At 30.6% G+C, this 23,930-nt stretch overlaps 4 protein-coding genes across 5 annotated transcripts; 2 read left to right on the top strand and 2 right to left on the bottom strand.

Moving 5' to 3' along the window:
* The first annotated feature begins 1,212 nt into the window (after positions 1 to 1,212).
* Positions 1,213 to 6,190, top strand: LOC116773814 (RNA exonuclease 1 homolog). Its single transcript, XM_032666298.2, has one exon. It carries the CDS (start codon positions 1,368 to 1,370, stop codon positions 4,590 to 4,592), a length of 3,225 nt encoding a protein of 1,074 aa, XP_032522189.2. The 5' UTR covers positions 1,213 to 1,367; the 3' UTR covers positions 4,593 to 6,190.
* On the bottom strand, positions 5,295 to 7,280 carry LOC116773815 (ubiquitin-conjugating enzyme E2-17 kDa). The gene is made up of 3 exons (XM_032666299.2): positions 7,009 to 7,280; positions 6,435 to 6,720; positions 5,295 to 6,179 (listed from the first exon to the last, which is right to left on the bottom strand). The coding sequence occupies exons 1-3, from the start codon at positions 7,050 to 7,052 to the stop codon at positions 6,054 to 6,056; spliced, it is 456 nt and encodes a 151-aa protein (XP_032522190.1). The 5' UTR covers positions 7,053 to 7,280; the 3' UTR covers positions 5,295 to 6,053.
* Positions 7,281 to 7,690: 410 nt separating this feature from the next.
* LOC116773893 (coiled-coil domain-containing protein 174) lies at positions 7,691 to 11,708 on the top strand. Of its 2 annotated transcripts, XM_032666456.2 has the most exons (8): positions 7,699 to 7,805; positions 7,881 to 7,945; positions 8,018 to 8,214; positions 8,495 to 8,677; positions 8,759 to 8,891; positions 9,402 to 9,549; positions 10,086 to 10,307; positions 10,923 to 11,708. In XM_032666456.2, exons 2-8 carry the CDS (start codon positions 7,901 to 7,903, stop codon positions 11,663 to 11,665), a joined length of 1,671 nt encoding a protein of 556 aa, XP_032522347.2. In that variant the 5' UTR covers positions 7,699 to 7,805; positions 7,881 to 7,900; the 3' UTR covers positions 11,666 to 11,708. The 2 variants fall into 2 exon arrangements, with proteins under 2 accessions (XP_061379843.1, XP_032522347.2); XM_061523859.1 differs by having other exon boundaries at positions 7,691 to 7,945.
* On the bottom strand, positions 11,696 to 20,726 carry LOC116773969 (uncharacterized). Its single transcript, XM_032666567.2, has 4 exons — positions 20,570 to 20,726; positions 20,403 to 20,472; positions 16,459 to 16,617; positions 11,696 to 12,693 (listed from the first exon to the last, which is right to left on the bottom strand). Exons 1-4 carry the CDS (start codon positions 20,657 to 20,659, stop codon positions 11,870 to 11,872), a joined length of 1,143 nt encoding a protein of 380 aa, XP_032522458.1. The 5' UTR covers positions 20,660 to 20,726; the 3' UTR covers positions 11,696 to 11,869.
* Positions 20,727 to 23,930: the final 3,204 nt, after the last annotated feature.

Genomic DNA, 23,930 nt, shown 5'->3' with positions numbered 1-23,930 from the left:
TATGTTATTTTATTTTCAAATACATTACTTGATATACATTTTTTATTTTTCCTTACACTATACTCATTAACTGTAAAAAAAAAATATTATTCAGAAATACTTATTTACGAAAAAAATGTCAATATAAGAGTAAAACAACCACAAATATCCAAAAACATAATTAAGTAAATAAACACTAATAATATAACTCTACTTGTTTAAAATAATTATGTATTACTCGTTTCAAAATTGTCCAGTACACTAGAAAACACTACTTTTTCTTGTGGAATTGGTGGAGCATTAGTCGATATCCCGACATCTTTTCGTTTTAAGAATGGCTTGAAGAAATATTTAAGTTTATTATCAGATTGCACTCCAAAATCAGATTCTGCTCTCTCAACGCGTTTCTCGAGAACTTCTACGTTGACTTGCAACTTATGCACGACATCACTTAGCGTGACAATTTTTTTTGATAACATTGTAACTTCATTTCGGTTTCGGCAAATGTCTTGGGTTACGGAGGTGGTGCAGTTGTTGTTTTTTAATTTTATCATTTGAACAACACTACTTAATTCTTCAAGCCTGGTTATCATATTATCTATCACATCTTGCACTGTTTGAAAATTACTAGACAGATCCACTTTCAGATATTGAGCATAGTCTTGGACTGTATCTGCTAACATTTTTAGTAAATTAGTAAATTACACACCGAAATCGGGATATAAATATTCCAAAACACTTGCTATCTTATCAATCACATCTGTCACAAGTTTTGACAACGCATTAAAAGATAAGGGACATAAATGTGTAAGCTTCAAAAATATTTCCATTTTAAAGGATGTCTATTTAAACTTTAAACCTATGCTCGTTTTGCACAAGTTGATCCATTGTTATTGTGAAATAGCAATTTTGTAATAAATTTAACCATGACATAGTTCCCTTCCATGTGGCATCGTAAAAGGTATATATAATCTAACAGCCTTCAATCAATAGTTAAGCTAGAAACCTTTTATTGATTTTGACTGTTTAGTATGTTATAAATACAAATTTTTTACTAATATAAATATTTAAAACTAAATGATATTAGAAAAGCATATTATAAAAGAGGTTTTATTTATAATATTTAATAAATTTAAATGGTTGTATGTCTGTTTTTGAAACACTGTGTTCAAGAATATACTCTGTGATTTATTATCTGACATATGTATTATGACATCTCTAACGACCAAAAATAAAATGTATCAACTATCAAATATCAGCCATTGGTCGTGATGCACTCAAAGCTTGGTGTTGTTAGAACAACCAGATTGAAATTTATGTATGTTTTAACTTTTAGTTAAATACTACTTAACTCTCGACTGTTATGAATAAGTAATCATTAAAATAAAATGTTACCATCGACGGGATATTTTAAGGGAATAAATTGTCCTTTCTACGATAGTGGTATCTGTGAACGACCCTATTGTCATTTTCGTCATGTTAAAAAAGAAACCAATAATATTTCTGGAGAAGGGATAGAAAGCGGAAATGCACTTTTAAAGCTTGTGTCCGCTGCCGTCCAAAAGGTTCTTCAACAAACGGACTCTGCAGCGGGATCGCCGTCGTCGAATAATACATTCGAAACCGAAAGTGTTCAATGTTTACCAGCTTCGTCGAAAGTTACTTACAATCCCACTCCAATAGCGGAACTCAACAAAATTAATAGTGAACCTGAAATCGGCGAGGAAATCAATGAACAAAAACGAAGACATATTCCAGTGCCATACACGCCGCGAAAACCGGCCAGTCTATGCATTAAGCGGCCTGTTGATACGAATAGTTCAAAACTTACATATGTAGCACCAGTTTTATACACACCAGGTTCTGAAAGCGCTCCAGATCCATACTCACCACAAGGGTCAACGGAATCAAATGAAAAATATTTGCCAGGTGTTGAAATAGCAGTACAAGAATATGCACCAAAAGAAACACAGAACTCAAACTCCAAAGTTAATTATATCCCTTCCGATAAAAATGTAAATAGAAAGAAACTGTTAGAATATAAACCTACCAAAGTTAAAAGCCAACCTTCTTCTGTATCATACCAACCAACACCTAGATCGCTAGTTCCTTGTTTTTCTAGTGATGAAGACGAACCTGATACTAAAAAAAGGAAACTCTCTAGTGATCTTAATGGATTGGATGAATTAGGACCAGAATTTGATATATTAGATCAAATCTTAGATGAAGAAAAATCAGAGAAATGTTCCAATAATCATAAAAATGATTCTTCAATAGAATGTAAGGAGAATAAGAAGAGTCTAGAAGTTAATAGTAGTCATAAGGAAAAAGATGATAAAAGTCATAGTAAAACTGATAAAATTAATAAAGAAAAATCTGATAAAGATAAATCTGAGAAGAAACATGACAAAGTAGATAAGACTAAGAAGAAAGAGAAAAGCGAAAAGTCTGATCAAAATGGGAAAGACTGTAAACGCAGGAGTTCCAGTACTGATAAGAAAAGTTCCCACAAAAGTTCTAATCAAGATAAAAAGAGACATAGTAGCAGTGAAAGTAAGTCAGAAAAAAGATCAAGTTCGAAAAGTTCAAGTAGTAGTTCAAAGCATTCAAGAAATGATTCATTGAGGCATTCTAAACATAGCTCCAGTGACAAAACAGATAGTAAGAAAAGTAAGAGTAATAGTAGCCACCACAAGACACACAAACATTCTAAGGAATCTAAAGACAGGAAAGACAAACATAAAAAGCACAATTCGAAGAGCAATTCGGAAGACGATGACCATAAATTTGAAAACTCCATTGAAGATATTGAGGATGTCTCAGAGCCAGATGAAGAGGATATCGCTTTAGAATGTAAAAGAATATTTGAGGAATATGTTCCATCTGAAAAACCAGAAGCAAAAGATGAACCCAATGAACCTGACATTTCAATGACAGATAATGATGAATATATACCATCAAAGAAAAGGGTATCAAGAACTACTGATAAGAATATCAAAGTCACTCCTAAGGCTCCAATAAGACCGGATTTCAAACTTAATGCGGCTCAAGCCATGGCAGAACGACTTGCTAAAGTGAGAGAATTTCACGCCAAAATTACACCAGACGCAACTCCTCCTGCAAGCAATTCCAAACCAGATTCGAAGCCATTTGTACCACCTGTTACTAATCATTCCAAAATTAGAATAGCTCATGTCCCTTACGCATCAACCATGTTAACTGCAAAAAAGACTATTCCACCTAAACCTAGCTCTGCACCAAACAATAATCCTTCAACAAGCTGCACAGTGACACAAACAGTGAAAAAAGGGACTCAAAGAGTTGCCCACTTACCTAGTGAGAAGTTTATAGACAGACCAGGAGTACTTGAACCTTTGGGATCAAAAATACCAGTTAACATCAGGTCAACCTATTTAAACTTGATGATAGACAATTGCTTGAATATTTATTTACTACCATCTGATGCTTATGCAAGGGCACAAAACGAAGAATTGACAACAAGCAAAAAGTGTTCTTCAGTACCAATTTATAAAAATTCAGCAGTCCTTGCTATAAGTAGATTGAAAAAGGAAGTCATAGAATGCAATGGGGTAAAAAAATCTGGTAATGATAGTTCAGGAGCTAAACTTGTACAGGGTACAGTCACGAATGCAGCTAGTGCTGGCTCCTGGAGTATTGAAAGTAAACATAAAAAGAATTTCGAAGACTCTAAACAATTTGTTGGTGCTAACTTGTATAACAATATTAAGAAATGGATATTAACTGATGAGCAGTTAAAAGAGAATGGTTTTCCTAGACCACATACTAACGGGGAGAAGGGTAGAGCTATTATATATGGTCAAAACAAACAAAAACCTCCTAAAGGTTTTATAAGGACTTGTTGTAGATGTAAAAAAGAATATACGGTAGACAAAAAAGGCTTTCCTGTTATAAAACAAGATTGCATTTATCATCCTAATAACAAGTACAGGTTTCGGGGTGAGGTTAAATATCAGTGTTGCAGCCAAGATGAATCATCTGATGGCTGTTGTATAGCGTCAACTCATGTTTATGAATACGTAGACTTTGAAAACTTAAAAGGTTATGTTAAAACTCTAGCGCCGGACACTTTGATGGACGATTATGGTGTTTATTCCCTAGATTGCGAAATGTGTTACACTACACAAGGCCTGGATTTAACAAGGGTTACAGTTATCAATAGTTCCTGTAAAGTAGTGTATGAGACACTTATTAAACCCCTCCATCCCATCATAGATTATAATACAAGGTATTCTGGTATAACCGAGGAACAAATGGCCGATGTTAAAACTACACTTCTTGATGTGCAAGCAACACTACTTACAATGTTCAATAGTAAAACAATCTTAATAGGACATAGTTTAGAATCTGATTTCAAAGCACTGAAATTGATTCATGATACGGTAATCGATACAAGTGTGCTATTTCCTCATAAAATGGGTCCTCCATATAAAAGAGCATTAAGAAATTTATCATCCGAGCATTTGAAGAAGATTATCCAGAACTCGGTTGATGGCCATGACAGTGCAGAAGACGCTACAGTGTGTATGGAACTCTTGATGTACAAAGTTAAAGAGGATTTAAAAACAAGGTGATATTAACAACATTGTTTTGTTGGAGCCAGCACTTTGTGATATTAAATTTTCCAAGTATGTCTTAGCTATGTATAAACATAGCTCATGTATGTATATGATATGCTATTCTGAAATGATTGAGGAACAAAAATGTCTATTAAATAGGCTTATTTGTCTAAATTATATTACATAATTTAGAGATGAATAATTTATTTTATAGGAATTATTGTACTGATTTTTTTATGTTCTATAAAATGTTTGCTAGCTTATACAAAACAATTTTTATAAAGGTTTATTATTTCAGTGCCCAAAGTTGATGTTACGAGGGTGGGAATTTGGCTGTTATAATTTTAACAGCTTTTTAATATCAAGTACTCTTGATATATATATATAAAATATATATAATTTTTAACTGATGTGCTTGGATGATTTAAATTTATTGTATTTTTTTTCATACTTTCAAAATAAGCAGGCCACAAAGAAACTCTATCAGTTAAAATATAATTTGTATTATTTATGTAATAAATTAATTATTATAATAAGACAATTACAATTTAGTAATTAATAATATTAATTGATAGAATTTGATAGACCTACACAAATTACTTTAACATGAATCTAATATCTTTATAAAAATTTACATTCTAGTTGAACATATGATGGGATGGAAAGGGTTTAATTAAGTGTTCAGTAAAAAAAAAATAACATCAATTAAAACACAAATAAAACCAAAAATAATATTTACTATAAAGACAAACAGTATACACACACACCTACTTCAAAATGTTGAACTTGGCTACTAATTCGGCATTTAATTCATATCAACAATTTCACATTTAAAAATCATTTAACACATTGCTGTATGCAAACGAGTGTTGTCTTAGAACCTTTGTAAAAAAAAAAATGTCTAACATAAACTGCTTTGTCACTTTTATATTCCTAAGTTGAAATAAATTATACATTGTTCCAAAAAGGTTTATTATTTCAATTATAGATAATAAAAACAATTTTATTGTTTGTAAACAGTAATTATTACTTGAAACAAAAAAAAAAAAATGTTATAAGGAAATATACAAAAATGTGGTTTAGCTATATGATGAAAAGCCTTTATGGAAGAAGCGAATATAGTTATGATACTATTAACACAAATTTTCCAAGATATTAAGTAGTTCATTTTATATTGGCTGTAATAATAATGATTTTGAAAACAAAAACCAAAATAAATATATGTATGTTTCAACTACAGCTATTGTTACTGCAATGCAAACTTCTATATTGTTTACTGTTAATATTTTTCTGCTACAAGTGACAAGTTTATTTGCATTAGAATTAAATATATAATGTAACTGCCTGATGCCTTGGTTGGTGATGATGCACTTTGTAGTTAATTAATAATAATAATTTTACACACATCCCAATGACTATGGAGGTGTAAGCCGGTTTTGGTGTGTCCAATGGACATGGGTCGACAAAAGCCAACTGCTAATCAATAAATGACTGTTCGACGCATGCTTTAACCCGTTTCTCGTATTCCCTTCGATTTTCTTTATACAGTTGTGCAGCCATCGAGTTGGCTGGTGAGTTCGGATTGGGGTCGCTAAGTAATGACTGTAAAGAAATATTATAAAAATGATTCATGTATTTTATAATAGCTTATAACTGGTATCCTAGTTTCATATTGCAATTATGACAAAAATATATATGTTATGCAATATTACTAGGCAATGAATCAAAGAAATCCTATTTATCATATAAATGAGGTCATTTGAACTAAAAAAAGAATTATTTTATCTACTGGAAAACAAGTTGAAGGGTCATGTACATAAGAATATTACTTGTTTAAACTGATGTAGCTAAGATTACCTGTATAGAAGTTAAAATAGCTGACACATCATATGTTGGACTCCATCTATTTTGTAAAATGTCTAAACAGATACCACCATCTGCATATACATTGGGATGAAACATCTTAGATACAAATCGTACTATAGGTGGTTTGTTTGGATATTCCTCTGTGAACTCTATAGTTAGCTTGAAGGTGCCATCCTCAAATGGAGTATCGTGAGGGCCGAATATCACAGCATTCCAGATCATTATATTATTATCAGTGGGGGCCCCTGATACACCAGTGGGTGGATCTTCTTGGAGACTGGAATTAATTAGAGACATATGAATAATTGTCATATTAGATTACGAATTATCAGTAACATTTACAGGTAATTTCGACACAAGTAAAGGAATCAATGATGTCATAACGCATTTTTTTATTCGTATTAAGAAATGCTTAATTAAAAGCAAGCATTCTTTTTGGGTAGTGTAGAATCGCGTAGAAATCGATGAAGGTGACAATAATGTCATCAAATGAATTAGCATTGTCAGCTACGGCGTTTGTTACAAATATTAATGTTCCATTCTAAAGTAGGCCAAATATAGGTACCGTTTAAAATCTCTCATCAGACGTCTTCTGGCAGGAGTTGACATCTTGTTTCACTCACTTAGTCACTGCACAAAGTAAACTATTAATTTGTTTCTAAAGGGTATACTCATGTGCTTGTTTTATTATAAAATATAGTCATGGGAAGTTAATGTTAACTTAGTTCTTTGTTTGCTAAATAAGACTTCGTCACTACCAATGAAAGGGTTGTCAGACTGACCATGAAATTAGCAAAAAAAAATGACCAGCGATTGCTGCGATGCGATGTCAGTCTACAAAATCTGTCATTAGGTATTTTATACCGTTGGTAGACATGTTATATTGTCTATGGTATATTTATGTGCTTATAACATAAAAATCCAAGTTAAAAAATATATATTTTAGTATTTCCGATTTTTATTATTATTTTTATTAATAAATAGATTTTGAACAAGTTTCCTGAATTCGTTTAATTAAAAAAGAAAGTTATATGAATTCGTAAACATTTAAAACATAAATATTATGTAAGCTGACAAAAGAAAATATATCGAAAACAAAAGCGGCATCTGATTAATAAAACGACCATTATAATCAATCTTCTGATCAGCCAGATACACCAACTTATAAGTTCCTTATAGTAAACAGATTATAAAAAGCCATAAGCAACTTTATTGACATGACCAATTTTACAGCTGTTTCCTTCTAAAAAGTTGTCCATTTCTATTTATTTAGTTTGTATAATGTAAAGTTACATTAAAATTTTAATTTAAGAGTGTATGGATTGGATTTCATACATTCAGTTTATTTAACGTTGTGATACTGTGAGTTAGGGTAGTATAAGGAATTGAGAACATTTTTTTATTTATTGACGGATATTTCTATGAATATTTTTTAAGGTTCTATAAACACAAATAAAATGAATGGACAAAATTCAAAAGAGATTTTCTTTGATAAATCAATTGTGAGTATCGTTCATGATTTGCATATTGTGATTTAAATTGTGTAATGTGTTTATTAAATTATTATATTGCAGTTATTAAGTTTGAAGGCAGAATTACTGAAGAAAAAAGAGGAGGCTTTAGAAAAGAAACACTTGCCTCAGCATAATGTTCAGAACTTCAAGCCTTCTATTAGTGAAAAGAAAAACAAATCTGAGAGCAATAAAACCAGTTTAAAAGACAAGTTAAAAGTTATTGACACTGATGAGTTTGAAGCATGCAGGAAGTCAAAGTATACATCTTACATATAAATTAAATTACATATATATTTTATATATATTATGTTATATTTTTTGTATACTATATCAAGTCATAATATGTATAAAAAAATACAATATAGTAAACCTTTATTACACATTTTTATAATATTTGCGGGTTTATAATTTTATTCCTTGATTTGGTGTAAGATAAACTTGATAACTTGGGAGAAATTGTCATTGCAGACAATTATCTAAATTCATCTGCTACTTATTTCAAGTCGTCAATTTAATATGTATTTTATTTACTTATAGAGCTGCCTTAGAGAAGAAAGCTGAATTGTATGAGCATTTAGCAGATAATGTGGGAGATTCAAAGCTTGCTGGTCAGTTTTTGGTAGATTTTAAGGGTAAAAAACAAGAGACCATACAACATCCGAAACAAGATGAAACGGAGGAAAAAGAAGATGTTTTTCATGAAGAAGATGAAAGCGAATGGTAATGTTTTTTTTTAATAAAATTATTGCTATTATGTTTTGTTTTGGTTAAATAGACAAATAAATTTGATGTTACATATAGGATCGAATTTACCGACTTCTTGGGGAGGACACGCAAGTGTCTTAAGTCAGATTTGGATTATTACCAGAGACGTGATCAGGAGTTAAAGAAAATAGTCACGAATGAACCTGCAGACGAAAAAACTGATACAACGGTTAGTGGTCTTAATTTTTTGTTAATATATTCCTTAATAAAACATTCCTACAATTAAATAAGTTAGTGTTAGTTAATAAATAATGTTTCTAAAGTCATTGGTTTAATTATATAAATTACTAATAATTACAAGTGCCTTAATAACTATATAAGCTGTATTTATTCAGAAATCGTATTGTTTTATAGGAATTTATATTAGCAACAAAGAATTTCATATTCAAAACCGATATATTCAGATTGATTACTCGTTTTTTTTTTCGTCTCGTCTGCCCGTGATCACGGTTGTTGCAAAGTAAAGGAAACGTCGGGAGTATGTGGTTTAAAATAATAAAATAAAACGCGTAATAAATCCGAAAATATTAGTTTTATTTAAATGAATACTCGCGAAAATCTTAAATCTTATTAATTTAATAATCAATATACGAGTTTGAAAAATACAGAGAATATAAATTTAAAACTATGAATGTTCCCATGAGTGGTAACAGAATTTATTTTATATTTTTTATTTTAGGAGCAGATTTCGAAAGAAGCAGAGAAGCCATTGTTAGTACAGAAGACCAATGACTATCTCCAGTCATTGAGAGAGAAATGGGAGCAAAAGGAAAGAGAGCTGTTAGCTAAAGAGAAAGATATCCATTATCAGGACTTACTATTTGATGGTTTGTAATAGAAAAAAATAGTTTGTGGAGTCTTCGCGGGGAAGAAGTGTAACTTAGTAATGTGCAAATGAAAATAGGAAGGGGTAGAAATTGATTTTTAGTGAATTGATACTGTTTCTTTAAGACAAACTTTATAAAAAATTGCTTACAATTCACAATTGACCCACCCATTAGCTCTCGCTCCGTCTCTTTCTATTCCCCCTCCCCAGGATCGTTGAAGTTTAACGCAACCCTGTTGGAAGTCGCATTACAAGTTTCACATCAAATTCTTTAATATTTTAATTAATAAGTATATGTGAATACAGTCTAATCTACATTTCATCATAAAATATTTGTTCAGTATAATGTATTGGCAAATAGTTTTTAATAAGTTAGTTTTAGTAGTTATATGTAGTTGTAAATGCTTTATTTCAAAATTATGGGGTATATATTTTTTAAACAATGATTATATAAATTAACCCATAGACATAATTAACATATTTATCAAATTCATAAATAGTTTTTGAATAATTTTCGTTTGTCTGTAATATTAATAGAGGCAAGAATCCACGGCGTGGGCTACTACTCCTTCAGTACAGATGAGACGGAAAGAAAGAAACAAATGGAGGAATTGATAAAAACGAGGAAGGAAACATTAAAAGCACAGGAAGAGGCCGAGAAGCTTAGGAAAGAGAGAGATGATATGATAGCAGCTAGAGTTGCAGCTGCTAGAGCGAGACAGAGAATGAGGGCGGGGCTACCACCAGAAGATCCTGAAGGTAGAAGTATAATGTAACTTACTATATTGACTTCAGCTTAAGGGAAATATGTTCTATATGTGATACGGACTTATGAGTCTCTTTTGACACAAATAAATGAATAATTTTGAGTTATTCCTCATTGTATTGTCAAAAATTGTTTTTTTAAAAAAAGCAACATATAAAAATGGTGGCTTCGCTTATAGTATTGTTTATTAATATCATGAATTTTATGAATATATTGTTTTTATATACTTACTTATTGATATTCTTTATGTACCATGGAAATATTACTGATCACACTTAGAATTATTATGGACTCGGTTTAATGGAAGTTAATTTGTTTTAGTGCCTTCTGTAAAGACCACTTTAGTTAAAGAATAAACCGTTGACTAGAAGTTTCCCAAGATTTTTGTACCATATATGCATATACTAAATTATTAATTTTGTCTTATTTATATACTTTATGTTAGCTTGATTTCGTACATATTTTTTTAAATTAAATATATATATATATATATTTAATTATATATATATATATCAGTAATATAGTAGATATTTCAGTGAATACTTTTATATCCAGTTTATTAATTTATAAAATTGCTCTCATATCCATATATATATATTTTGTTTCAGAAAAGAAAAAAGATTTTACCACATGCCTATTACAATTCCTCACTCAACAAAAGGACGAAGCTGACAAAAAAGCGAAGGAAGAAGAGGAGAAGGCTAAGAAAGAAAGAGAAGTAGAGAGACAGAAGCTTCGTGAAGCTTACATACGAGAATGGGATGTAGGGAAGGAGGGGCTTCAGGGAAATGTAAAGAAGTTCAGAGAAATGTCCCAAGAAGAGTACGTCGAACAGCAGAGAGCTAAGAGGATAAACGAATTCGCACCACCACAGTCCTCTACAAGAGAAAAATCAATGTATACCTTCAACAAGGACGGCAGAAAAATCGATAGTGATAATAAAACGAAATCCTGGTCCGAGGTCAGACCGATGAATACTCCGCCGCCGCCGAATATATCGGATATAACCGATGATACAAACAAAGGGTTATATTTTACAACCAAGAAACCCGAAACTATAGTTAAATATAAAAATTTCATCAAGGCAACCGAACCTACGGCTATTGTCAATGAATTAAGTGATGATGAAGAGGATGTACAAAGACAGTCTGAAGGAAACGTTAGTTGTAATAAAGCAGAAATATCGCCTCCACCGACATACGAATATTACGGCCCTGAGGCTAAATATAGAAAAGCCGATAAACCTTTCAAATCAGATATACGAGAAGCCATGGAACAAGGCGCGCGAAGTCTGGAGACTAAGGAGAGCAATAGAAAAATAGGAAAGCAGTACGATTTCACTTTTGATTGAATTTTATTTGACATATAATAAAAAATTAAATTTAAAAACACAACTACAGTTTTATTAAAACAGATTTTATACATGGCAACACTACGAACCTAAAATTTTAACTAATTTAATATCACATTTATATATATCTATAGAAAAAAATACAATGATCATGCACAAAAATATAAAACTAAGAGATCATTTTATTGCAAAATTTCTAAGAAACTAATTAAAATGTGACGTATAATATTGTAGAACACAAACGTTCAGGGACATAATGAAGTTTTTATATAATGCACTGCTAGCGGAATTCTTGTCCGAATATATTTCTGTTGTCATTTCTATTTCATCTGTTTGCATATCTGTTGTTTCTTCGACGGAAGAGGGGGTCGTGATATCGTTTGCTTTTGGAGTAGTATTTTGCTGAAGGGCCTCTGCAGTAGGTAATTTTTCATTATCAACTTTATCTTCTGAAGCCGACGGTATATAATCAATCGCCTCCATGGAGGTGGGGTTGCTTACAACTTTTATTATTTCGTCGCTTATCAAATCATTTGGTAATATCTCCATTTTATGTTCGTCATCTTCAACAACTTTTTCTACATTTGTAATCTCTGTATTCGTTGATTGAACTTCATCTATTGGTTCTGTGGTTGTAAGACTATTCTCCAAATTTACGTTTGCATCATCTGGTGTGGATTGATTTGTGATTATTATCTGCGTTCTACGTCCGTCATTTTTATTTTCTTCAGTCATTTGGTTGGGAACGTTGTTTGAAACAGATATGTTATTGACAATATGAGTTTTATCTGATCCAGTTGGTATGAATTGTACTGCGCTTATTCCAGTTCTTTTAACGCGGGAAGTTTTCGTCTTCGCGACCAGCTTGTCGAGTATCGTGAAGGCCTCATTCTCTCTTTCAGTATTAGCTCCGTTACACAAATCATCGCGGCATGGACACGTCATTTTCCAGGTTCTTGTCGAATTGCAAAATAACGGATAACATTCATCTTGATAGAGTTTCACACATAGTCTTGATTCCACGTATGCTGGAAACAAAAGAAAAAAGCAAAGGTTTAATAGAGTTGCTCTTTGGAAAAAGTAGATAATGATATTGATAATGATATTTTATAAAAGTGAGAAGAAAGCGGTACATTTTTTTTTATAATATTATATATTTTATTAGTTTCTTATGATTTAAAGGATCAATTGATGTTCTTTCTTTCTTAAACTTATCCGCTGTTAAATATTCTTTATAGTTTAATCTAAGTAAGATGACAAAAAAGTCGTTAGTTTAAATTTAAACGAAAATTGTTAAAATAATTTTCACAGCCCTTGAAATATCGTGTTTTGTTTATTTAGAAAGCATAATGCATTAAAAATATATATATTTTAAAGGACATCTAATTATGTATCTTTTTTATTCTGTTGAACTTACTATCATTTTGTTATAGAGTAAAAAAGGCAATGATTTTCTATGAAAATAACTAGCAATCCGGTATGTCAAAAACATGAAATCGATGTGAGAAAACATTCAATTATAAGTAGGTATTCATTTTATATTAATATTTTTGTCTACATCAACAAAATCTTAACAATATTGTTGAAGTATCAAAGTAAATTTTGTTCTTATGCAAGGTTCAAGACCTAGGCTTAATAGATTCGCCTATAGCCAAGCAATCGCCCTGCATCCGACGGGATCTGCAAATTAATTAAGATTGTGGTTTCGTTTAAATAAAGCGTTTTTTACCTAGCAGCTCAACATTAACAAGGGTATTTGATTTGTTATCGGTTTAAATTTTTTTAATTATTTAAGATTACATTGTTCAGTTTTGTACCTATAATTTGAAACGTGTAAACTGCCTTTTCGCTACTTAGGTTCTGTATGGCAATTTTAAAGAAGGTTCAAAAAAAAAATTTTTTTTTTTCAAAGTGTAATGTGTGTTTTTGAAGCAAAACTTCTTTACTCACGCTTGACTTGGGGGTAAGCTGGTGAAAGCGTTACGAAATGTGTGATCGGGCGAGGCGAATGAAAGTGAGAGGGAGATATAAGTTATTCGCGAGTTTTATTCATTAAAATGAAACTAATATTTTTCGGATAAACTACGCGTGTTTTATTTTTGTAAAAAACTACATACACCCGATGTTTCGGTTACTTTTCAGCAACCGTGATCACGGGCAGACGAGATGTGAGTATCTGTCAGTTGGTCCTGTTATTTATCACCTACCGCCAACGATTTCTTAATTTTCTGCCGTACCGCTTTGGATGCCGGCAGAATGCGCTTGCGGTGTCTTGAGGTCCTGCGGTGTGGTTACGCACATGGGATTTTATATTTTTAATAAGAGGGTACCCAGGTGTTTGATAGATTCTAGCCATCTTCTCTATTGAAATTGGGATGTTTTTTAATTTCAATAGCCTCGCGGATTAACCTCGGTATATACCTGTCTTCCCGAGCGAGGATTTGTGGTTTATCAAACCGAATGTAGTGGCCCGGTTTGTCCATTGTGTGTTCACACACTGCTGACTTCGACACGCGCCTATTTTTGATATCTGATCTGAGATGTGTTCTTTAACTCTTGTACCGATGCTCCTCTTTGTCTGTCCAATGTATGACAAGCCACAGTCACAATCAAGTTTGTATACACCCGCTTGTTGCAAAGGAATGTTACTCTTGATTGGTCTCAAGAATTGACTCACTTTCTTATGTGGTTTGTAAATAGTCTTGATGGAAACCTTCTTCAAAATGTTACCTATTCTATCAGTAACTCCCTTCACATATGGTAGTATTGCAGGTTGACGTTCAACTGGTGGGTGTCGTTCAACTGGTGGGTGGCTTCAGGTGGTTCTTGCGATACTGGCGAGGCACGGGCAGGTTGTTGATAGTGAGAGCATGTTTTACATGCTGCAGCTCGGCCTCTAGGTGGTCAGCATCACAAAGGTGTTGGGCTCTCTGTAACAAAGATTTGCCAACGGTAGCTAACTGGATTGGGTGGTGGTGTGAGTTACCATGTGTGGGTTTCCTATAAACAGTATGTCCCAAATTATTGTCAGGATTCCTAACGACAAATATATCAAGAAAAACTAAAGAATTATTTGCCTCTAATTCTATAGTAATCTGAATCTTGCTATTGTTAGAATTAAGATGGTTCAGAAAAGCAGATGTTTTGTTTTTATTTAATATTGTGAAGGTGTCATCTTCATACCCAATACAATACCGAGGTTAATCCGCGAGGCTATTGAAAATAAAAAAACATCCCAATTTCCCAATAGAGAAGATGACTGGAATCTATCAAACACCTGGGACCCCCTTCTTAAAAATATAAAATCCCATGTCCATAACCACACCGCAGGACCTCAAGACACCGTAAGCGCATTGTGCCGGCATCCAGAGCGGTACGCCAGAAAATTAAGAGATCGTTGGCGGTAGATGATAAATAACAGGACCAACTGACAGACACACACATCTCGTCTGCCCGTGATCACGGTTGCTGAAAAGTAATCGAAACATCGGGTGTATGTAGTTTTGTACAAAAATAAATCACGCGTAGTATATCCGAAAAATATTAGTTTCATTTAAAAGATATAAGTTAGTGAAGATAGATAAAGAGAGTGTTGCGGTTCGTTTATTACTGTAGGGGCAAGGAGAGAGCAGTGCGAGCACATATTTTCTTTCTTGCTTCCTTTCATAGCCAGTGCATAAAATATACCTATATATTTAGGGAACACATATTTAATATAGGAATAGAAACATAGGCTGAAGAATCGATTCAGTTTCTATTTCCAGAAATTTCGATTCTCAGAATCGATTAACGAATTTCAAGAATCGATTCTTTTAAATAATCGATCCTGAATAAGATTTTTTTTAGTAAAGATTTATAGATTTTTTAATTTTAAGAAATAAAACTAGTTTAATAAGGTATAAGGTACGAATAAATGCAAATTGTAGAATTCTGGGTCGATTCTGATAACTGGGAATCGAGTCTAAATAATCGAGTTTTTTTTACTACAGAATCGATTCTTGGGTAGAATCGGATTCTATTTTACCAACTTTTAAGAAAAATATTAACCTTTTTTGTTCCTCAATTAAGGGAGTTGTTAGGCTGGTAAATTTTTCGAATGTATTATAATTATATTTTATGTGTTTGGATGTTGTGGAATTAGTTTGCCTTGATGTCAATCAACGTCTACACTGCTGTAAGTGGATAAATGTCGGTCAGTGGGTCGCATAGGAACGCGTTGTTTATTTTTATTAACGGAAACTAACACTTTATGAGCATTTTATATTGACAATCAGTCTGTGTATTGTAAAGGTTACGGTTATATAAATATCAATTATGATTATTTATATAATTCAGAGAAATAAAATTCTTAATACAATACGACTTATAAAATATTATTTTAATAAATCTTCGTAGCAGATCCTTTGATTTATATTTGTATACTTGTTCTGCATTATTATTCATCAGCTAATAAAGGGTGGTCCCTTGTTTGAATGTTTATATTTTTTAAATACCAATACTAGTTGGATTTAAATACATAAACGGTAAATCAAGATTCACTTCTAAAACTTATAAATTGAATATTTTTCTAATAATGTAACTGCAGGTAAAAATTTACAGTTCGTTTAATAACTTAATCACTTAGTCCAATGATTTTTAACATATTAATTTTTGAGATGATATATAAACCTTTTAAAATTGGATATATCTACAACTTTCAGCATTCTTTCCGAGATATTACAATGTTTTTTCTGTTCGGGTACTACTTCAGCAAAGAGATGAGAATAGTTTTTCTTTATAAATAATATGCTTACGCGGGGAAGTAGCCACAACAGCGCAGTATGGAAACTCGGGTTCACATCCTGTGATAATAGGTTCAGTAGAGGCGTCGCAGGGCGGAGCGCGGGGAGATCTGTTGACTTGTTCTGCGAGAGGACCACACCAATAACATAGTCTTTTGACTGTCGCTGTCTCTGTGGAAAGGCCATTTAATTCTTTAATATTATCTTTAAAAAGTTTAAATTTAAAATTTGATACATACACTACATATTTAATTGCCTGTCTAATGAGATATAAACATCAGTCCTCTTTAAATTCAAACTGTGTTTGCAGTATAAATCGGATTTGACGAATGTTACAAGAGAACAATAAGATCTAGTTTCTCAAGGCTAGTAATACTGCAAACAAAATATGCGTAAAAATGTACGACACTATCCAATCTTTCTTAATTGCGCTACAATCATCCATCCATCAAAATTTTTAATAAATATCAATAAATTACTAATTGTCTAAATGATACAATATACAATAAACAAGAGAAATTCCTGCGTTTTGTATGTATAAAGTATTTCTTAACAATCTGTTGAATAGGAAATTCCAAAAACACGACAAGGGTTCCTTTTTATTTGAAACACCTATAGCGGACGAAGGAACGCCATTTTATTTATTCAGGTAGCTTGCTATGGAATGGAGATTATTTATTTAAGAGCTGAAGGTATCTGTTGATTACATTTCATACAACTAACATAGCGAAATATTACGCTATGAAAATGTAGTATTACACGAACTTTTCCAAGAATAATAAACACTACGGAGATCCTCGGTAATGGTTAAATACCACCTTAGTTCTCAAAATTTTATTTTATTTATAATCTATCATTCTCGCTATAAAAGTACACAATATTGTTAACGAAAATTGAAATAAAAAAAAAACAAGAACAAATGAGGTTACATCGAAGTAAAATTCATAATTCATAAATTTTAATAAAAATAAATTTAAAATAAAACTTCATTTTAGTTATATCCCCCACAGAGTACTCAAGATTATAACTCGTCATTTGACATTTTCAAAATATTTCAACATTCCAGTGTGATTGAAGTCACAGCATAAAAAGAAAGAGTTGTATAAACTTTTCACAGGGATTGCATCGAAATTCGGCTTGAAAGAGCTTGAAAGATCATCTTATTCCTCGTAGCGGCAAAAATAGAACATATAAATATTTAACTTATAAATATTTATTAAGTGTCGTGCGGAACCATATGTTTAGAATTTGATCTCCAGTTGAATGGAATGTTTTATATTATTTTTAGTTTTATACACTGTGGCCGTCTCACGTAGCTTCCAGCTATAAATTTTGTTGCCATAGCTTTTATGTTGAATAAAGAATGCACTAAAAGTATATGAATTTTGTTATTTGTGTTGTAAACTCCACACATTTTTAATTTAAAATGTGATTCATTATAGTAATAAATAATGTTGCGTTTTTATTGTCTTCTCGCTTATTTTTTATAGTATAAATTGCAATATAAGTTACGTCGGGCAGCTGGAATTGCTTTGTAAAAATTGTCATGTAACTGTCAATATAAGCTAAGTGACTTTAATCAATAAATTAATTCTATTATGTTATATTTCCAAGAAATAAACTATAATATATACATATCTATTGTTTTTTATGAAAATGTGTTTATTCGAATAACGACCTACTTCATTTAATATTTATCAAACAACATGGCGTCTTAACAACGTTCGGAAATGTACAATTAATTTAAATTTATTAAATAGATAATATCCAACCCGTCATGTCGACGTCTATAATTAATATTTAATGGTTAGTAGTTGTAGAATAGTGACCACGTAATTACATTTTCCGATAATTTGCATAACATTAACAAGGTACAAGATGTTTAAATATTAACGATTTCAGCGAATCAATACGTGATAACAGAGTTTTGCTTTAAGTGATTTACTATACCTTTTTTATATCGTTAAAACGTTATTGTTAATACAAAATAGTATTTTTTACTGTATATAATATTTTTTAGTTAATGCAATATCTGCTTGTTCAAAATGACTGTCATTAAGATGTTCTCCTGTGAAACAAAGAAAAAATCATTTGGTGTTCTTGTATTTGTAAGTTCACTTCATTCCATATTATTTAAATGTCAAGGATTCAAAGACGTTCCGCTTTGTATAAAACGGCTTCTTGTTTATGCGAATAATAAAATATAATGCATAAAGGTCTTTTGTTATAATGCCATCTGGAACATTTCTGTCATTATGCCATAATAAATTTAATATATAATTTATACACAGCCCTCTAATGAGATGCAAGAATGGTCTCTTATTTCTTTTGTGTGGGAAGCGGCATATGTGTGAAAGGCCAGACAGATAATAATTTGATGAAAATGTAAGTTTCGTTTTATTCAATTTCGCTGCAATTCACACTGTTAACACAAATTTTAGCGCTCGTAATTTAATGGGTTTTTGAATAATAACTTAAAACCATACGAAAGATAATTTATGTTTTAAATATGTCAACGAAAGTCGAAGTTTGTTTTTTTTTTATTGATTTTATTTTCAGGATAATATGTTAAATGTATATTTTATAGTGGCATATATCATTCAAACTAATCAACAAATAGCTTGTTTTCAACGATAATTTATTGTCATTATAGATAATATCCATGACATTTACAATTAATTGTAATTGTATAGTATTATATCATAGACAACAAAGGTATGTAACATTTTTTTTTTTATTGTTCAACTTGACATCGATCGAGAGTTCGGACTTCACAGAAATAGAATTTCAGGGATTTTCATTTTATTACATTGTCATTGATGAAATAATTTTTGAGGTTAATTGTAAAGTTTTTTTGTTTGATTGTTGAAGTACACAATGTTCGTGTTAGAAATGTTGTTAATTCCAATCATGGTAATATATATGTGTGCGCGTGTGTTTTTTTTTCTATATTTGTGTTCTTGGGTACCTACGTGTGTGGGTGCCCACGTTATTGTATGACTCATACCTATGGAACGCAATGGAATGAAAATTTGTATAATTGTTACCTAGCTGGAATTATACTATCTATGAGTAAAGGTAAATATTTATCAGAAAGTACGAAATCGAATTAGCTTAGCTGTGCTAACGTTAGAAAGTCTAGAATAGAGGAAAGCAATCTAAACACGGGTTCTGTAAATTATTTGTATTAAATTCATGTAAAATTTCACTTTATCAAGTAAAAAAGTTCACGAAACTCCGTTTTACACATAACTCTCATTACAATATTAATTAATAATATGATTTAGGAATACAAAATGAATATCTTTGATGTTTAGGACAAAACTATTGATATTAAATAAGAATTTTTGAAACGTTTATATAAAGCTTGAAGTTTAATATAGTGGAGGTAAGGCTAGTTGGGGTTATATATAATACAATCACTTAATATGTACATAAAGTCCTTAAGTTTAGCTCCATAGACATAGTTTCTTGAGATTCTAAGTAAATCTATCAAATCAATACTTTGACAACATATGTATATGTAGAAAAAGTATTAGCTCTGACTCTTAGCCTATAAATAATTATAGCAAGTTTTAAATAGTTATAGGCAAAATAAAATAACACATATCACATAATTTCACTTTGTTTTTCATTAAATATGTATTTGTATAAATGTGATGTGCAAAGTTAATTTATTTAATGGTTATAATTATTATATGTGTATTTCATATTGATATGTAAAATTCTGAATAATACATCTTTTTATATTTTGTTTAAACTATAAAAGATTATTAGTAAACATTAGATATAACTCAATATAATTTATTTATTTCTTTTTTTTTGACTTATCTTTAATAAACTTGAATTTTAGAGTTCTTGGATAATTTGAAAAATTCCATTTCCATAACAAATATCGATAGCATGCACACACTAGTGTCTATCAGAATGTTTTTTTTTTATTAAAATCAACTCACCGCTCAGAATAAACATGTAGCATACAGTCAGCAACACAGACCATGGATTTGTGAAGCATAAATTCGTCATCTGATAAAAAAATATTTTAAAATTAATATTATATATTTTAAAATTATAAATAATGATAAAAAAAAATCTATTGTATTGAATATAATACAATAATTACCTTTGATTTTTTATTTAGAATAATATTTTCTTGCACAACATGTATCGGACGTAGGCTCACGCGTCGATCTACGCTCGTACTGCACTTCATACGACGCGTAGCCTTCGTAGAGGTGACGTAGCACGTGACGTAGACGCATTAATATAATTGAGAATACCCCGCTACGTAGTATTGCATACATATGCAAGTAGAAAGATTTATGTTGAGTAAATATTATTTACCAATGCAAAATAAATTCAGAATATATTTTTAAAAAGTATTCAAAACGATCGATTATCATATCTTTATAAAATATGAAAATATCTATATATTGTTATTGCCTTATGTATTAATACTTTTTACGTTACATTATAATACTGATATAACTATTTTTTGTTCTTCACATTTAATAAATAATTATTTTATCATAAACTTTATCGACAAAAATAATATATTATTAAATATAAAATAATGTCTGCAATAACTTGTCAATGAACAAGTTTCTTTTAAGATTATATTTCTACTATAGTCACATATTTTGTTTGTTTATGTATTGAAAGTAATAATTACAAAGGAACACTTAAAAAAAAATATAATTTGATATCATGTTGTTAAATGAAAGGATAGGTCTATGAAACTATTAAAAAATCAGGTTGTTAAATATAACTATTATATATATATTCTAATAAATATCTTAAGACTTGTCTCCAGATGTGTCACAAATCAAAGTAAGGCAACACTCGAACTAATATCGGCCGATAACACTTGAACAAGCATCTTTCTGTTAATCAGTGTAATTCAACCTGTGGCCTCATCACAGAACTACTTTTATTACTGTTCAATATAATTCACTTCACTTCAGTGCAATTCTATATTTCATTAATTATCTAGTATTATTGCCGCAGTAATGAAACCTACAATAAAAATTACAAATATTCTTATTATTAATATGGAAGCAATTATAAAATATTTAAATGAAACTAATATATTTTCGGATATACTACGCGGATTTTATTATTTTAAAACTACATAATCCCATCTCATCTCGTCGTACATCTCGTCTGCCCGTGATGAAAAGTAACCGAAACGTCGGGATTATGAAGTTTTAAAATAATAAAATCCGCGTAGTATATCCGAAAATATATTAGTTTCATTTAAACGAATAAAACTCGCGAAAGTCTTAGATCTTATAATTATAAAATATTATTATAGTGACAGTTTTTTTTAGTATTATTTGCAATTTCTGAACCAAATACAGAGCGTTACCAGTTTTTATTTTTTGACCGTTGCATAATAGAATCAACGAAGGTCATTGAATAATAAACGGGAAACCTTTCGTATGTAGTGTGATTGTATCAACTTGGACTATGCATATTTATCAATTCAGTTAAATATAACATCAATTCTTTATCATTAACCAATCGTTTGGAATTTCGTTTTTTTTTAATGCAACAGAATGTAATTCATATGAAAAACTTAAACGATCTGTGGGCCAACGAGTTGATTTTTTAAACTATGAGTATAAAATATCTGTTTAATTTTTTCTATTCTCGCATCTCCATGTTAGAGATAATTATGTTACAAAACATAACTACTACTCTATTATCAGTCCAGTATTATTATTACGTTTTGATTATGATATGTGATCACACTTTTTCTTTTTTTGGTTCTCGTTACTTTTTCCTTAAGTCAGTGCTTGTAATTGTTTTACTTTATTTGTACCTCATTTTTTACCAATTGTTGCTTTCAACTGTATCACATTTGCTATTGTTTAAGATTATTATTAGATTATTATTATTATTACTATTTTGAACTAGTGAACATGCAAAGAATGTTATTTTATTACATATCATGTACATGCAAATGTCGAGTTAGCCTATAAGTGGGGTGTACAATTAATGCATGTAACAAATTAAATAATTTAGTGTTAATTAAGACTAAGAACTAAAATTGTATACAACGTTGGCTTCCTATTTAAATAAATAAATAAATAAATAACTTATGTTATATCAAATGACACATTATATAACTGATTAAAATTAATGGGTTTAAGGCTGTTTGTTTATTTTACGTAAGTGATAAATATGGCAAGCCAACTAAATCTCTAAAGAAGCATAATTATTAAAATATGGCTTCCAAACTCTTATATAACGCTGCAATAACGGAGGTTGTATTTTATACTAATTTAACTATTTATTTAACTTATTACTGGTTAAGGTAATAAATTACAAATTTGTATAATATGTGGGTGTCTCGATTTAAATATAAGATATGGTCTGTGGGACAAAGATTTGTGTTAAGTTTCCGACATACTTCGTCTTTATTCTGACACGGGGGTGAGAGACCGATATTTGCAATATCAGATTTCCTTTTAGGTGTCAGGTGGTTGGCAGAAAATTTAGATATGAAATATACAAGTATATATATATACTATTTTACGAATATTTATTTTAGGATACATGTAGTGGAAGGTTGAGATAAATATAATATTAAGGGTAAAGTTGAAATTTTTTTAATGTAATTTTTCGCTATACTAGCTATGTCTCTACCTCTTTTTGAAGGTTGCTTTCGAGATTCTTCGTCTTAAATATACGCCACATAAAACGTAATTATCCCGTATATTTAAAATAATATAGCTATTTTATTACGTTAATAAATCCTTTCAAATATCTTTGTGTAAATCAGAAAGTGACAAACATTTACAGAGGAAAGTATACACAATAATTTTTTTTCCTTACTATTATAAAATATAAAAGACTTATTCCTTATTTGAACTCATTCAGGGTAAAGCAAAACTTTTGTAAGGGAAATTTCCCGACAGATATATTTCCCGGGGATGAAAAGTGACTTATATTACTTCATAACTTTTCAACTGTCTTGATGCAAAAACCGTTGTGTATCCACTGGGGCTTAGGAAGATGATAAACAAACAACGAAACTTTTATAAATATAATATTATTTATGGCCTTGTATCTTTTATTTTTTATAAGGCAAAGATTTTGTTATTACTTTTCTTTGCAGGATTTCGTTATTTAATAATGGTAGTATGTTTACGTAATTACTTTCTAAAGTGACGTGTCAATTGTTGACGGTGATCCGATTTTAATGCAGGCAGCTGCCTGGTGTAAAATGTATGAGTAAGACTTTTTGTAGACAAAATGGACATCATGGCAACGGCATAGTATGATTTCAGAAACGTCCAAAAATGTTATAGTTTCAGTTGTGCAAGGTTAAGTTAATTGCGGTAAATAATTGAGAATTACTTATTGTTTTGTTCCAAAACCGACACCTTCTAGCTGACAACAGTAAAACCTAGCATATATTGAATTAGAATGGTAAAAAATCCGAGAATATCGTACTATTTTTTAAATTTACCAATTCA

This window comes from Danaus plexippus, chromosome 20 (assembly GCF_018135715.1).
Source record: "Danaus plexippus chromosome 20, MEX_DaPlex, whole genome shotgun sequence".
NCBI classification, from domain to species: Eukaryota; Metazoa; Arthropoda; class Insecta; order Lepidoptera; family Nymphalidae; genus Danaus; species Danaus plexippus.
Note: the sequence above shows the minus strand (reverse complement) of the source record. Positions and strands in the feature narration are given on the sequence as shown.